We start from the raw sequence: 17,048 nt of genomic DNA, 5'->3' as shown, positions 1-17,048 counted from the left end.
GGTTGCAGTGAGCCAAGATCATGTCACTGCACTCCAGCCTAGGCGACAGAGCAAGACTGTCTCAAAAAACAAAAGCAAAAAAATCTAACTGCAGGGTCACAGAAAATGCAGAGAGGGAGGCAGGGAAGAGCGTGGGAGCTGAGAGGACAGTGGCACCAGCTCCCAGCGCTGGATGCAGAAGGTTTGAGGGGCTGGGGTCTGACGGGGGAGGGGTGGTGCTTGCATGCACATTCCTGGGCACTGAACATGGGGCACTAAAGGCAGAGAAAGGCACCTGGAGTGTGTCACCATTGGTCCCAGTGACAACCCCAGGGGGCTATGGCTTAGCAGAGCCTGGCCAAGGACTGCTGCCTTCCAGAAAGCCCCATGGGTCAACCTACCTTCAGCAGGTAGGGCCTAAATTCTAAACCCGGGGTGGAGCCGTGAGCAGGGAGGAGATATGAAGACCTCAGCTTCCTGAGAAGGCTGGATTGCCAAGATGAACTGCAGCCCGGAAAGGCAACAGTAGTGCCGCCCCTTTGTGGGTAACAAGGACAACTTCAACCCCACCTGCCATGGGTCACACAGAGAGACACGGGTAGTGCTGTCTTAACAGATGGATTTAATGGCAACTCTTGGGGCAGGGGTGGCAGGAGCTGCAGGCTCAGTTGGCGGCCAGGATCTTCTGCACCCAAGGTATGAGCTTGGTGACACGGGCGTACACGGCAGGTGTGGTGGTAGAGCAGGTGCGGCTGCCCCAGGACACAATGCCCACCAGGGTCCAGGCTCCGTCCTTCTGGCAGACCAGAGGGCCTCCAGAGTCACCCTGCAGGAAGGAGAGAGGAAGTATCTCCAGCCTGAAAGGGGTGCCAGGGCCTAGGGGACCCTGAGCTGGTGGAGTCTAGGAAGGAGAGCAGAGAAATGTCAAGCATGGGCATAGGGGCTGTGCCTGGGTCCTGAGATCCGGGTTCACATGGCAGTCCCTTCTCTGCCATGCACTCCTGGAGGGAGCTGGGGCAGGTGGCTTCCCTTCCTAAGTCGAGGCACCATCCATCTCTCCAAACCTCCAGGTCAGAGGTCTGCAAGGAAGTCCCCAGGGGCAGCCTCACACACATGGCCTGGAGGAACCCTCATGGGCAGCTGTGACCCTAAGTCCTGGCCCTCATTGGGCCCCAGGAAGCAGTGGGGTTAGCAGATGAAAGCAGAGAGGGGTGGAAAGCCCAGGCCTCCCCTGCACCCCGCACGCCTGGCCAGGGCCTGGGCAGGGTCAGCCTCACCATGCAGGAGGAAACACCGCTGGCCCCAGCACAGATCATCTCGTTGGTGATCTCGCTGCCCCAGAACTTCTTGCACTCGGCATTGGACAGGAGGGGCAGGGCCGCCTGCTGCAGCTTGTCAGGGATCTTGTCGGCTGCAGGACAGGAGGAGGGTCAGGGCCCCTGGGCTCACCCAGCCCACTTAGGAGGGAGAGACCCGGGCCGACACGCCTGCCCTCCCCTGCACCATCACCACGATGTTGGGTACGGCCCCTGGAGCCTCAGAAGCGCCTGTGGGACAAAGGGGGCCTCGGCCCTGCCCGGGTGGGAGCCCCGCACTGCGACTCCAGGCAGGTCAGCCAGGGCAGGGCTCACCTGGTTGGGCACTGCTCAGAAGCCCCCTGTGGAGGCTCCTCGTGGTCCGACCTAGATTTTATTTGCATTTGGGGAATTTTAAATTCAGAGGATTTTAGATAAAGGGACAGGTAAGAACGTGTTGGAATTTAGAGCCAAACGGTCACGGGGAACTCCACGGCCAGGCAGCCCCGACCCCAGAGGCAGCCCCGCGGCCCCTCACCGTTGTACTTGGTCTTGCCCCAGCCTGTGGTGATGCACACTGTCCCCGCGGGGAAGTCATCGTCGGCGCTGGGCAGGCACACGGCGGACACCGTCTGGGAGAAGACGGCGGGTGTGGCCAACTTCAGCAGGGTGATGTCATTGCGCATGGTGAAAATGCTGAAGCTGGGGTTCCTGAAGACCTGGGGGTGGGGGCCAGAGTGCCGGGGTGAGGCCCTGGGAGGAGGCAGGACCTGCAGGCTTCAAGGACTCCGACTCCTTCCCTAGTGCCCGTTAAGGAGCTGTCCATCCCCAGGGCCGGAATGGGAACCACGAGGCCGACCCGGCCCCACTGGGCACCTGTCCCTGAAGCCGCTAAGGGGTCTCCCCCCATGCCCGCTGCCCCTGCCTTCTGCTGCACGGGGCCTGGGTACCTCAGCGATCTTCAGGACCTGGATGTTCTCCTCATCAGAGCCCTGGTCAAACTCCCCGACCACGACCACGTCGGAGGTCCTGGGCAGAGCATTGTGGGTGAGCAAAAAGAACATGCCCTGCTCCCCTCCCACCCAACCAGGGCTGGAAGCAGAGCCCGAGGCTGCCCGGTCCTCACCTGACCCCGCAGTGGGCGGCGGTGACCACCCAGTCCTCGCTGATGAGGGAGCCTCCGCAGAAGTGGAAGCCAGTGTTGTCCTGGGAGGAAGATGGGGAGGGTCAGCAACTCCCACCTGGCGGCACCCCCAGCCTGGCCCCTACCCAGGGTGCCCTCTGTCTTGCAGAAGCCCCCTCACCTGCAGGGACACCTGCCAGGGCCAGGAGCCGGGAACGGCGTCCTCCCCATTGACGATCCTGGTCAAGCCGCTGAGCACGGGGGGGATGGCGGGGACCCCGCAGCCTGGGGACGGGGAGTAGGGTAAAGAAGGGCTGAGGCCCCAAACCAACCTGGGCCTTACCTGCCTGCCTGCAGGACTCTCGGTTCTACCCCAGTCCACTGAGGCCAGCTCAGGACCTCCCTGGCACACGCCGCCTCCGCCTCCCTGGTCCCCCAGTTTCTAGGCTCAAATGTTCCTAACTCTCAGCCTGCTGGCTCCAGTCATCCTTCCAGGATGCAGAGGGTCATGTCTCCCCCTACCTGGGGCCTATCCTGCCTGAAGAAGCAGAAAACAGGCCGGGCTGTAAGACTGCCTGGGCTCAGCCTCGAGGCCACCCTTTCCTTGCTGTGTGACCCTAGACCAGGCAGGGCAGCACTCAGTTCTCGGTGTCCTCAGCTATAAAACGGGCAGCAGAACCACATGAGCTCCACCGGCCGACGCGCCTCTGTTAGACTGGCAGGGAGGGGGAAGTGGGAAGAAAATCTGATAACCCCAAGTCCACTGGGAACCTGGGGCTCTGACAATTTGCAGACAGGAGAGTGAAATGATGCCGTGGACCCCGGGTGGGCAGGTTGAACTCCACAATTTCAGGAAACGTGTAAAGTTTTGTTTTGTTTTGTTTTCAGATAGGGTCTTGCTCTGTCACCCTGTCTGGAGTGCAGTGGCGCAATCATGGCCCACTGCAACCTCAAATTCCTGGGCTGAAGCAATCCTATTGCCTTGGTCTCCCAAGGTGCTAGGATTACAGGCATGTGCCCCTATATCCGGTCTTGGTTTCTTAATTATTTAATAAAACTGGACTTTGGCCGGCATAGTGGCTCACGCCTGTAATCCTAACACTTTGGGAGGCCAAGGGGGCTGGATCACCTGAGGTTAGGAGTTCAAGACCAGTCTGGCCAACATGGTGAAACCCCATCTCTACTAAAAACACAAAACTTAGCCAGGCATGGTGGCAGACGCCTGTAGTCCCAGCTACTTGGGAGGCTGAGGCAGGAGAATCGCTTGAACTTAGGGGGCTGAGCACCTGCACTGAGCTGAGAGCGTGCCACTGCACTCCAGCCTGGATGACAGAGCCAAACCCCATCTCAAAAAAAGTCAAAACACAGCTGGACTTTGATTCCACACCATAAAATGGCACAGACGGAAGCAGAAAACAAACAGAACAATGAGAATAGTAAGGTGTTCCACACATGCCCACCACACCTCTGCTATCTCAGGACCAGGTTCTCGGCTCCTGTGCACAGGCCTCACAATTGGGTTTTACATTTGAGCAGACCCAGTCCCTCAGACCAGCTGGCCCCCTCTGGGGTCATATTTGCCTGCTACAGGGCAGCCCCTGCCTCTCCTGCCCACAGGAACACAAGCAGGCAAGGCGCCTCCCTGACATTTGAGAGCATCAAAAACAACTGGTATTGTAATAGCAAAAAAATGAGAAAGAGCATGTTGGGAGGCCAAGGCGGGTGGATCACAAGGTTAGGAGTTCGAGACCAACCTGGCCAACATGGTAAAACCCTCGTCTCAACTAAAAATACAAAAATTAGCCGGGCATGGTGGTGCGTGTGTGTAGTCCCAGTTACTCAGGAGGCTGAGGCAGGAGAAATGCTTGAACCTGGGAGGTGGAGGTTGTAGTGAACTGAGATCATGCCACTGCACTCCCGCCTGGGCGACAACAGTGAAACTCCGTCTCAAAAAAAAAATAAGAGAAATAGATGGTGGTATACTCACAAAACAGATCATGCATTATAAAAATTCAGGTGAATGAGCTGGAGCTCCATGTCAACATGCAGGAAGCGAGAAGATTTGAGTGGGGAAAAAGCACATTGTTGTAGAATGGAGGTAGAACGGAGTATTAGTTACATCAGCCAGACACGGTGGCTCACACCTGTATCAGCACTCTGGGAGGTCAAGGTGAGCGGATCACTTGAGCCAAGGATTTCAAGACCAGCCTGGACAACATAAGACCCCAGGCTGGGCGCAGTGGCTCATGCCTGTAATCCCATCACTTTGGGAGGCTGAGGCGGGTGGATCACCAGAGGTTAGGAGTTCAAGACCAGCCTGACCAATATGATGAAACCCTGTCTCTATTAAAAATACAAAAATTAGCTGGGTGTGGTTACGCATTCCTGTAATCCCAGCTACTCAATAGACTGAGGCAGAAGAATCGCTTGAACCCAGGAGGCAGAAGTTGCAGTAAGCCAAGATCACGCCAGTGCACTCTAGCCTGGGTGACAAGAGTCAAACTGTCTCAAAAAAACAAAACAACAACAACAACAAAAAAAAACCCATTTCTACAAAATAAAAAGTTTTTAAACTTAGGATCACTTGAGCCCTGGAGTTTGAGGCGGCCAACTCACACCACTGCACTCCAGCCTGGGTGACAGAGTGAGATCCTATCTCAAAAACAAACAGGATAGAATACCGTTTCGTGGGTGTACAACTTTTTGAAACCTCATGTATAGATGCATAAATACGTAGGACATTTGTATAAGCCCACATTGCAATGATTCACAGCAAGTTCAGAATAAAGCTCCCATTCCAGAGAGGGACGCAGGGAGAAAAGGGAAACCTGAGCAGAATCTGTTTTGGAAAGAAAGATCTGAAGCAAATCTGCAAAAAGATTTTCTGAATTCTGACAGTAGATATAAGGATGTCATATTCTTTTCTAGATTTTACTATTTCTCTTCTGAAAAACAGAAAATGCGGCCGGGCACAGTAGCTCACGCCTGTAATCCCAGCACTTTGGGAGGCTGAGGCGGGGGTATCACCTGAGGCCAAGAGTTTGAGACCAGCCTGGCCAACATGGTGAAACCCCGTCTCTACAAAAAATATAAACATCAGCCGGGGCCGGGCGCGGTGGCTCAAGCCTGTAATCCCAGCACTTTGGGAGGCTGAGACGGGCGGATCACGAGGTCAGGAGATCGAGACCATCCTGGCTAACATGGTGAAACCCCATCTCTACTAAAAAATACAAAAAACTAGCCGGGCGAGGTGGCGGGCGCCTGTAGTCCCAGCTACTCGGGAGGCTGAGGCAGGAGAATGGCGTAAACCCGGGAGGCGGAGCTTGCAGTGAGCTGAGATCCAGCCACTGCACTCCAGCCTGGGCGACAGACAAGACTCCGTCTCAAAAAAAAAAAAAAAAAAAAAAAAAAAAAAAAAAAATCAGCCGGGCATGGTGGTGGGTACCTGTAATCCCAGCTACTCGGGAGGCTGAGGCAGGAAGATCGTTTGAACCCGGGAGGCGGAGGTTGCCGTGAGTGGATCACACCACTGCACTCCAGCCTGGGCAGTAAGAGTGAAACTCCGTCTCAACAACAACAACAACAAAAAAAAAGAAAGAAAAAGAAAATGCTTGGCAAGTACCCGGCACAATAAATAAAAACCCCAAGGGAGGCCTTGAGAGGCTCCTGGGGCCACACCGTATCCTGCACACGGCACCCCCACCCCAGCCACTTCTGGAGCCTCAGACCATGGCAGAGGCCAGCATGGTCCTTCCCACTCCTGGAGCAGGTTGTGTGGGCTCAGAAAGCCCCAGAAGGACCCTCTTCTCTCTGAGCCCTCAGGTTTCCTGTGCAGGGGATGAGGCTCCAGGGGGCAGAGCAGGGGACTCCAATCCCCCTGTCAGCCGGGCTCTGGGCTCCCTCAGGACAGGCCCCTTGGACCCCAGCACTCACCAAAGGCGGCCCCCACCAGGGCGAAGCAGGAGAGGAGCCAGAGGAAAGCCATGCCGCTGCCTAGAAGGTATGGGGCCTGCCAGCCGCGGGGCCCTTTTTACCTCCTGGGGGTCCCCCCAGCCCCGCCCAGCCAGGGAGGCCTGAGCCCACCCTCCCTGTTACCCAGGGACCTTGGGCGATAAGCGGAGGCAGATCCCGGCCTGGTTCTCTGCCAGACAACCCCAGCCCCTGGGAAACAGGCAGCTGCCCTGATATCACCCGTCAGCCTTGGGGACATGACTCCACAAAGCCAGCTGTGAGCTGTGGTAACCCTGGCAGGAGCCAGCACCAGGCTCTTCTGTTCCCAGCAGGGAAATGGAGGCAGTCCCATGCCAGGGCTCATGGAGGCGCAGCTGCTGTCATGGAGCCAGACCTCCGGGAACTCCGGTTCTCAGTGGAGGGTGTTTCTGCCTAACACTGTCCTAGAAGCAAAGGGCTCAGGGCACTGTGGATTCTCCAGTGTCACCGCATGTCACCAGTGAAGCCAAGTCATTTCCGAGTGTGGCGAGGGTCTGGGTGACACGGCCTGGTGGCCCTAACAGGTGGGCAAAGCCACTGACACGTGTCCCCCTCTGCTACAGCACCCGACAGGATTCACTCTTTCTTCAATGACTCATAAGGAACTAATCATTTCAAAGTTTCAGTTTCTTACAAAATGGAACCTTGATTCCATAAAATGACACAGAAAACTTTTTTTTTAAGATGGAGTCTCACTCTCACCCAGGCCAGAGTGCAGTGGCGCAATTTCGGCTCGCTGCAGCCTCCACTTCCCGGGTTCAAGTGATTCCCTGCCTCAGCCTTCCAAGTAGCTGGGATTACAGGTACTGCCACCACTCCCAGCTAATTTTTTTTTTTTTTTTTTTTTTTTGAGATGGGGTCTTGCTCTGCTGCCTAGGCTGGAGTGCAGTGGTGCAATCTTGGCTTACTGCAGCCTGCCTCACAGGTTCAAGCTATTCTCCCATCTCAGCCTCTTGAGTAGCCGGGATTACAGGCGTAGCGCCACACGCGGCTAATTTTTGTATTTTTAGTAGAGACAGGGTTTCACCATGTTGGCCAGGCTGGTCCCAAACTCCTGGCCTCGGGTGATCCACCCTCCTTGGCCTCTCAAAGTGCTGGGATTACAGGCGTGAGCCACTGTGCCCGGCCAATTGTTGTATTTTTTTTTTTTTTTTTTTTTTTTGAGGCGGAGTCTCGCTCTGTCGCCCGGACTGGAGTGCTGTGGCCGGATCTCAGCTCACTGCAAGCTCCTCCTCTCGGGTTTACGCCATTCTCCTGCCTCAGCCTCCCGAGTAGCTGGGACTACAGGAGCCCGCTACCTCGCCCGGCTAGTTTTTGTATTTTTAGTAGAGACGGGGTTTCACTGTGTTAGCCAGGATGGTCTCGATCTCCTGACCTTGTGATCCGCCCGTCTCGGCCTCCCAAAGTGCTGGGATTACAGGCTTGAGCCACCGCGCCCGGCCAATTGTTGTATTTTTAGTAGAGACGGGGTTTCAGCACGTTGGCCAGGCTCATCTCGAACTCGGGCCTCAGGTGATCCTCTGGCCTTGGCCTCCCAAAGTGCTAAAATTACAGGCGTGAGCCACTGCGCCTGTCTGAAAATAAACTTTTTTGAGGAAGCAGAAAAACTTTTCATGGTCACAAAACAAGGAGGAAAGACAGATGTGGGTGACAGGTTGGTGACTCTGGGCAGGAAGCAGAGGCCAAGGGATCCTCGGCACCCTGTGGGCAGGTATTCAGGGGACACAGCCCACAGCACCCCTGCCCTTACAGGCCTGAGACGCTCATGACAGACACACACGACACAGATTAGCATGTAACGTAGTGACCACCACAGTCACCTGGGGCAAGGCTGGACAGGACGGGCTGCACTATAGTTCCGGACAACGGGGGTCTGAAAGGAAGACACGGTGGGTGGATGGCGTTTCCACTGAAGGCCTTGGGCTCTGTGGTCAGCGGGCCGCATCACCTTGGCATTTAGAATATCCCCTCCCCAGCCTGGTGCGATGGCTCACGCCTGTAATCCCAGCACTTTGGGAGGCTGAGGCAGGCGGATCATGAGGTCAGGAGATCGAGACCATCCTGGCTAACCCGTGAAACCCTGTCTCTACTAAAAATACAAAAAATTAGCCAGGCATGGTGGCGGGCGCCTGTTGTCCCAGCTACTCAGGAGGCTGAGGCAGGAAAATGGCGCAAACCCGGGAGGCGGAGCTTGCAGTGAGCTGAGATCGCACCACTGCTCTCCAGCCTGGGTGACAGAGCAAGACTGCGTCTCAAAAAAAAGAAAGAATATCCCCTCCCCACTCCCACTGCTGCTGGAGAACACAACTATAAAGCAAAAGTAAATTGATACACTAACGACAAAATTTCAAAAGAAACCAAGTTCACATCAACCATGTTGCTTTTTTTTTCTTTTTTTTTGAGACAGTCTCGCTCTGTCGCCCAGGCTGGAGTGCAGGGGTGTGATCTCAGCTCACTGCAACCTCTGCCTCCTGGGTTCAAGTGATTCTCCTGCCTCAGTCTCCCAAGTAGCTGGGATTATAGGCGTGCGCCACCATGCCCGGCTAATTTTTGTATTTTTAGTAGAGGTGGAGTTTTGCCATGTTGGCCAGGCTGGTCTTGAACTCCTGACCTCAAGTGATCTACCCGCCTTGGCCTCCCAAAGTGCTGGGATTACAGTCATAAGCCACCACACCAGGCTGATAGCTACCATTTAAAAAAACAGAAAATAACAAGTGGTAGATGTGGAAAAACGAACCCTCATACATTGTTGCTGGGAATGTAAAATGGTGAAGCTGCTATGGAAACAATTCGGCATGACTGGGTGCAGTGGCTCACGCCTGGAATCTTGGCACTTTGGGAGGCCAAAGTGGGAGGATCACTTAAGCCAAGGAGTCCAAGACCAGCCTAGGCAACATAGTGAGACTGTGTCTCTACAAAAAAATAAAACAACATTGGCTGGGTGTGGTGGCATAGTTCCAGCTACTCAAGAGGCTGAAGTAGGAGGATAACTTGAGCCTGGGAGGTCAAGGCTGCAGTGAGCTGAGATCCAGCCTAGGCAACAGAGTAAGGCCTTGCCTTAAAAAAAAAAAAAAAAAAAAAAAAAGTACAAAGAAAGCAGTTTGGCAGTTCCACAAAACAAACAAACATGGAGTTACCTCATAACCCTACAATTCCACTCCTTGGAGGTACACTTCCCCAGAATAAAAGGACTTAAGCAGACACTCGCACACCAGGGTTCACAGCAGCACTATTCCCGACAACCAAAAGATAGAAACCACCCCTATTGTTCATCAGCAGAGGAATGAGTAAAATGTGAGCTCTCCATGCCACTATTATTCAGTCATAAGAAGGAATGAAGCAGGCCTAGTGTGGGGATGCACACCTGTAATCCCTGCACTGTGGGAGGACAAGGTGGGAGGATCTTTTAAGGCCAGGAGTTTGAGACCAGCCTGGGCAACAAAGTAAGACCCCTTCTCTACAAAATTCGTTTTTAATGAGCTGGGTGTGGTGGTACATGCCTGTGGTCCCAGCTACATGGGAGTCTGAGGCAGGAGGATCGCTTGAGCCCAGGTGGTCGAGGCTGAAGTGAGCTGTATTTGTGCCACCACATTCCAGCCCAGGCAACAGAGTGAGACCCCGTCTCAAACACAAACACAAAGTGGTACTAATACATGCCAAATGCCAAAACATGGAGTTTTTTGGTTTTTGTTTTTTTTTTTAAATGGAGTTTTGCTCTTGTTGCCCAGGCTGGAGTGCAGTGGCGTGATTTTGGCTCACTGCAACCTCCCGCTCCCAGGTTCAAGCAATTCTCCTGCCTCAGCCTCCCGAGTAGCTGGGATTACAGGGATGTGCCACCACACCCACCTAATTTTGTATTTTTAGTAGAGACCTGGTTTCACTGTGTTGCTCAGGATGGTCTCAAAATCTCTTGACTTTGTGGTCCACCCACCTCGGCCTCCCAAAATGCTGGGATTACAGGTGTGAGCCACCACACCCAGCCGAATCTTAAATGATGTCTGCTACGTGAAATAAGCAATACAAAGAAAAGTATTGCATTATTCCATTTATATGAAACTTTTTTTTTGAAAAACTTTTTTGTGAGCCACCACACCTGGCTGACTCGGAGTGTCTTATCTTTACTTTATTTTTGAAACAGAGTCTCACTCTGTCGCCCAGGCTGGAGTGCAGTGGCATGATCTCAGCTCAACTGCAACCTCCACATCCCAGATTCAAGCGATTCTCCTGCCTCAGCCTCCTGAGTAGCTGGGATTACAGGCATGTGCCACCACACCCAATATATGAAACTTTTTTTTTTTTTGAGATGGAGTCTCACTCTGTCACCCAGGCTGGATGGCAGTGGCACCATCTCGGCTCATTGCAAGCTCCACCTCCCAGGTTCATGCCATTCTCCTGCCTCAGCCTCCCGAGTTGCTGGGACTACAGGCGCCCGCCACCTCGCCCGGCTAGTTTTTTGTATTTTTAGTAGAGACGCGGTTTCACTGTGTTAGCCAGGATGGTCTCAATCTCTTGACCTCGTCATCTGCCCGCCTCAGCATCCCAAAGTGCTGGGATTACCGGCATGAGCCACTGCGTCCGGCCATTAAAGAATGGGCCACTACCCATTCTTAATAGGCAAATTCAAAAAGATAAAAACTAGGTTAGAGGCCCATAGGCACCGAGGGGAGAGAGGAATGCAGTTATTGTTCACTGGGTATAGAATTTTGTAAATAGTGGTGATGCCTGCACAAATTGTGAATGTAATTAGTATTGTATAATGCAATTAGCGCCACTAATTGTACACTTAAAAATGGTTAAAATGGGCTGGGCACGGTGGCTCACACCTGTAATCCCAGCACTTTGGGAGGCCAACGCGGGGAGATCACCTGAGGTAGGGAGTTCGAGACCAGCCTGACCAACCTGCAGAAACCCCATCTCTACTAAAAATACAAAAATCAGCCAGGGTGTGGTGGTGTGCACCTGTCATCCCAGCTACTCGGGAGGCTGAGGCAGGAGAATTGCTTGAACCCGGGAGGTGGAGGTTGCCGTGAACCGAGATCCCACCACTGCACTCCAGCCTGGGTGACAACAGCGAAACTCCATCCAAAAAAAAAAAAAAAAAACGTTAAAACAGCAAATGTTATGTTACATATATTTTACCATAATTAAATAAAATCAATGGAATAAGCCAAAATCCATCAAATTGCACACTTTACATGGGTGAATTGTATGTTATGTGAATTACACATAACAGCTCGGTAAAGCTGTTAAGTATTGTGGAGCCAGAAGTCTTCTTCCAATGGCTGTGGAGAGCAAATTCAGGGAAAAGGAGAAGCTGAAGGAAGGGAATATTCAGCCTAGAGCGTGGCTGACAATCAGAAGGCCTTGGAGGCAGCGCTGGAGAAGCCCACATCTCCAGGGGCCACCAGACAGACGTGGCTGAGGACAAGCCAGGGGCCTGTCAGGGCTGGAGGTGCAAGACCTGTTAGGACAGCTGCAGTGGCTCACACCTATAGTCCCAGCACTTTGGGAGGCCAGGCAGATCACCTGAGGTCAGAAGTTCAAGACCGGCCTGGCCAACATGGCAAAACTCCATTGCTACGAAAATCACAAAAATTAGCTGGGTATGGTGCACATGTCTGTAATTCCAGCTACTCAGGAGGCTGAGGCAGGAGAATCGCTTGAACCTGGGAGGTGGAGGTTGCGGCGAGATCGCGGCACTGCACTGCATCCTGGGCGACAGAGACCCTGTCTTAAAAAAAAAAAAAAAAAAAAAATTGTTAAATACACGATGGCCGACCCCACCGTGCTCCCCAAGCTGAGGAGCTACGCATCAGGCATGGGCACCCCGAGACACAGGGCAGGGGCTTTTGGGCAGACAGAACAAGGATAATGAACTGTGAACCCAAATCTCCCCAAGACTCCCTCGCCCACCCGGGCATCCCCTTACTGCGACTCAGGGAGCCGACCCGTCTCTCCATCAGAGCTCTCGGTGACAACCAGGGTGGTGGCCACAAGAGAACACCAATTCTCCGTAGAACCCACCCCAGCATTCCCCACCATCTCCAAGAGCAGATCCTGCCGCCAACTGAGAAATGGCCCCAGCTCTTTGGAGCTCCCGGTACCCGCGCCCAGGACAGAAAACTTTGCATGGAAGGAGAGACCAAATACACATGCGAACAGGGGCCAGACCACCTAAAAAAAAGAGAACACTGTCCACACCAGCCCAGGGCGCCAAACAGCAGGAGCCCCACCGGCCAGCCCTGAAAAGCCACACATGCCCTGACAACCACAGAAAATGCCCACTTGGAGCTCTCCTGCCCCTGAGGCCCTGTGCTGCCAGACAGAACACCTCAGACTGGGTCATTTATAGTGGACAGAAATGTATTTTCTCACAGTTCTGAAGGCTGCAGATTCAAAGTCAAGAGGCAGGGTTGGCAATTCCCACCCCAGGCTGATGCCTTCAACTCCACGTCTTCACCTGGTTGAAGGTGGAAGGTGGAAAGGCAAAGAAGGACGAGATGGGCGTCCCTTGCCTTTTATTAATATAATGGCATTAATCCCACCTGGGAAGCAGAGCCCCCACGCACTAATCACCTCTGACAGGTCCCACTGTTGATACAAACAATGCAGCCAGGTGCAGTGACTCGAACCTGTAATTCCAGTGCTTTGGGAGGTCAAGGCAGGCAGATCACTTGAGCCCAGGAGTTCAAGATGAACCTGGGCAACATGGTGAAACCTCATCTCTGCAAAAGCAATTAGCCAGGGTGCTGGCGTGCACCTGTGATCCCAGCTACTCGGGACGCTGAGATGGGAGAATTGCTTGAGCCTAAGAGGTCAAGGCTATAGTAAGCTGTGATCGCACCACTGCACTCTGGCCTGGACCAACAAAGAAAGCAAGACCCTGACTCTTAAAAAAAAAAAAAAAGAAAAAAAGAAACTAATAACATTTCAATACAAATGTCAGTGGAACAAACACGCAGACCACGCAGGAGCCTGCCTCCCACTTCCCCACACCAACAGTCACTGGCCAGGACACAGCGAGCCTTCCTCTTCCCTCCACGAAGCCTTCCCTCTCCCCTGCCAGCCTTGGCGTCTTGGTCAATGCAAGCGACAGTGGCCGACTCCCTTGCTGTGGCAAGCTCTGAATCAACAGCCCTCGCTGGTTCTCATTTGGGCCGGCGTCACTGATCTCCACAAGGACTGAGCTGGACAGCCGGTCCCCACATACGCTGCCCTCCTGGGTCAGGAAACGCCCACCAGCCCATCTCCCCACTATTGCTAGCCAGGCATCAACACGGAGCAAGGGGACAATTGTTTTCTAAGCAAGCTGCATGGGATCTCGTTGGCTTAAGGAGCACACGGCGCTTTCACTAAAAAAACATTCCCCCAGCCTCATTTGGACAGGGACAAATCCTAGTGGAAAGGGTTTAGGCAAAGAACCATTGAATTAAATCGCTCCACTTGGTAATTTTAGACACGTCCATTGGTGCTGTGAGAAGGGGCCCGGCCAGGCACAGTAAGTAGCTCACACCTGTAATCCTAGCACTTTGCGCAGCCGAGGCAGGCCAAGTGCTTGAGCCCAGGAGTTTGAGACCAGCCGGGGCAACATAGAGAGATCCTGTCTCTACAAAAAATACAAAAATTAGCCAGGCGTGGTGGCACACACCTATAGTCCCAGCTACCTGGGAGGCTGGACCTGGGAGGTCAAGCTTGTGCTGAGCTGTCTGAGATTGTGCCACTCTACTCCAGCCTGGGTGACAAAGTGAGACCCTGTCTCAAAAAAAAAAAAAAGAGAAGAGTCTCATCCCCAACCCCACTGTGTACCAGTCCCCAAGTCCTCTGCCTTTTGGAAGGGGGCAAGGGAATTTTAGGAAGGTGCCTCTCAGAGGGGGCTGCGGGACTCAGATCCTGCTTTGCCATGAAGGAAAAGTGGATGGCCACTGAGAAAACAGTTTGACAGTTTCCATAAACACAGGCCCCAGCCTACAACCCTGCTGTTCTATTCCTAGGTGTTTTTTTGTTTGAGACGGAGTCTCATTCTGTCACCCAGGCTGAAATGCTGTGTGGCTGGCTCGGCTCACCACAACCTCCACCTCCCAGGTTCAAGCAATTCTCCCACCTCAGCTTCCCGCGCACGTCACCACACCCGGCTACTATTTGTATTTTTACTAAAGACAGGGTTTCACCATGTTGGCCAGGCTGGTCTTGAACTCCTGACCCCAAGTGATCTGCCTGCCTCAGCCTCCCAAAGTGCTGGGATTACAGGCCTGAGCCACCATGCCCCCCCCTACTCCTAGGTGTTTGCCCAAGATAAATGAACACACATCTGCATAAAGACTTGCCCCTGGATGTTTTAATATATGTTTTAGTTATTGTAGCAGCTTTATTCATAATGGATCAAAACTACAGAACAGATAGACAACCTGTAGTGCATTCCAGCAATAAAAAGGAAGAGGCGGCCGGGCGCGGTGGCTCAAGCCTGTAATCCCAGCACTTTGGGAGGCCGAGACGGGCGGATCACGAAGTCAGGAGATCGAGACCATCCTGGCTAACATAGTGAAACCCCGTCTCTACTAAAAAAAATACAAAAAAAAACTAGCCGGGCGAGATGGCGGGCGCCTGTAGTCCCAGCTACTCGGGAGGCTGAGGCAGGAGAATGGCGTAAACCCGGGAGGCGAAGCTTGCAGTGAGCTGAGATCCGGCCACTGCACTCCAGCCTGGGCGACAGAGCGAGACTCTGTCTCAAAAAAAAAAAAAAAAAAAAAAAAAGGAAGAGGCTGCTGCTCTCTGCAACAGCGTGGGTGAACTCCAAAGACAAGATGCTGAGCGAAAGCAGCTGGACTTCCAGAAACATCTGGGTTCTGTTCACAGGAAACTCCAGAACCTGAAAACGAATAGATGGGCAAGATTCAGTTTCAGTTCCGCGTGACGAGTGGCCGCACAGTGCTGTGGTTGTACTTAGCACTGAATGGTACACTTAAAAATGGGTGCTGGCCGGGCGCGGTGGCTCACGCCTGTAATCCCAGCACTTTGAGAGGCCGAGGCGGGCAGATCACGAGGTCAGGAGATCGAGACCATCCTGGCTAACACAGTGAAACCCCATCTCTACTAAAAAATACAAAAAAATTAGCCGGGCGTGGTGGCAGGCGCCTGTAGTCCCAGCTACTCAGGAGGCTGAGGCAGGAGAATGGCGTGAACCCAGAAGGCGGAGCTTGCAGTGAGCTGAGATCATGCCACTGCACTCCAGCTTGGGCGACAGAGTGAGACTCTGTCTCAAAAACAAACAAACAAGCAAAGAAACAAAAAATGGGTGCGATGGTCAATTTTGTTATGTGTATTACCACAATTTACAGTGGTTTTTTTTTTTTTTTTTTTTTTGAGACAAGGTCTGGCTCTCTTGCCCAGGCTGGAGTGCACTGGCCTGATCTCAGCTCACTGCAACTTCCACCTCCCAGGCTCAAGCCATCCTCCTACTTCAGCCTCCCCAGTACCTGGGATTACAGGTGCCAGCTACCATGCCTGGCTTTTGTTGTTGTTGTTGTTAGAGACAGGGTCTCACTATGTTGCCCAGGCTGGTCTTGAACTCCTGAGCTCAAGGGATCCTCTCGGCCTCCCAAAGTGCCAGGATTACAGCCATGAGCCACTGCACCTGCTGCTAACAGTTTTTTAAATTTAACAATAACAACAACATCCCCTGGTGCGATGACTCACACCTGTAATCCTGGCACTTTGGGAGGCTGAGGTGGGAGGATTGCTTGAGCTGAGGAGGCTGAGGCTGCAGTGAGCCGTGATCATGCCACTGCACTACAGCCTGGGCATCAGAACAAGCCTCTCTCAACCAAAACCAAAACCTTCCTTCCGGGGAAGGAAATCAGAACAGTGGTTGCTTCTGGAGATGGGGGATTGACTGCCAAGGGGCTGTAAAGGAAATGGTCTCTGCCTTGATGCAGGTGGTGGTTACAGGGGTGCCTGGATCCTCACAAGTCATCAACCTATATCCACTTGCTTTTTTTTTTTGTTTTTTTGAGACAGGCTTTCACTCTGTCGCCCAGGCTGGAGTCCAGTGGCATGATCACTGCTCACTGCAGCCTCCACCTCCTAGGCTCAAGTGATCCTCCTACCTCAGTTTCCCAAGTCCCAGCCTGGAGCTGGGACTCCATGCATGTGCCATCACACCTGACTAATTTATGTTTTGTACAGATGGGGGGCGGGTCTCACCATGTTGCCCAGGCTGGTCTTGAACTCCTGGGCTCAAGTGATCCTCCTGCCTTGGCCTCCCAAAGTGCTGGGATTATGGGCATGAGCTACTGCACCTGGCTTTATATGCATTTTAAGTGGGGGCGTTTCAACATAAGTAAAGGAAGAGGTGGCCAGGAGGCTGCAGCACGTGGGGACCCCCAGCTCATCCTTCCTGCTCCCACTCTGGCCAAGGCCATGGCTCTGCCTCCCCCACCCACCTGGGCCCCGGCTCGCGTGTGTCTCATCTGTCCTGAGTGTCCCCGGGCTCCTTCCTCACTGCTCGGGTCCAGATCCCATGGGGGCGCTGGAGGGCAGTGTGGGTTGGGGGGGTCCCATCCCCAGGAGCAGTGGAGTGGGGACACCTGTGCGTGCCTGTCCCCCACCCCTGCTATAGCTGCACAGTTCCCATAAGCCTCTGTAGCCTGTGTGGGGTTGGGGAC

At 53.5% G+C, this 17,048-nt stretch overlaps 1 protein-coding gene across 1 annotated transcript; it reads right to left on the bottom strand.

Annotated features, from left to right (window-relative positions):
* Positions 1–581: 581 nt before the first annotated feature.
* CTRB2 (chymotrypsinogen B2) lies at positions 582–6,474 on the bottom strand. Its single transcript, XM_010382971.2, has 7 exons — positions 6,331–6,474; positions 2,579–2,682; positions 2,401–2,480; positions 2,225–2,303; positions 1,813–1,993; positions 1,257–1,390; positions 582–805 (listed from the first exon to the last, which is right to left on the bottom strand). The coding sequence occupies exons 1-7, from the start codon at positions 6,380–6,382 to the stop codon at positions 644–646; spliced, it is 792 nt and encodes a 263-aa protein (XP_010381273.2). The 5' UTR covers positions 6,383–6,474; the 3' UTR covers positions 582–643.
* Between the last annotated feature and the right edge of the window lie 10,574 nt (positions 6,475–17,048).

Source organism: Rhinopithecus roxellana, chromosome 20 (assembly GCF_007565055.1).
Source record: "Rhinopithecus roxellana isolate Shanxi Qingling chromosome 20, ASM756505v1, whole genome shotgun sequence".
Lineage (NCBI taxonomy): Eukaryota > Metazoa > Chordata > Mammalia > Primates > Cercopithecidae > Rhinopithecus > Rhinopithecus roxellana.
Note: the sequence above shows the minus strand (reverse complement) of the source record. Positions and strands in the feature narration are given on the sequence as shown.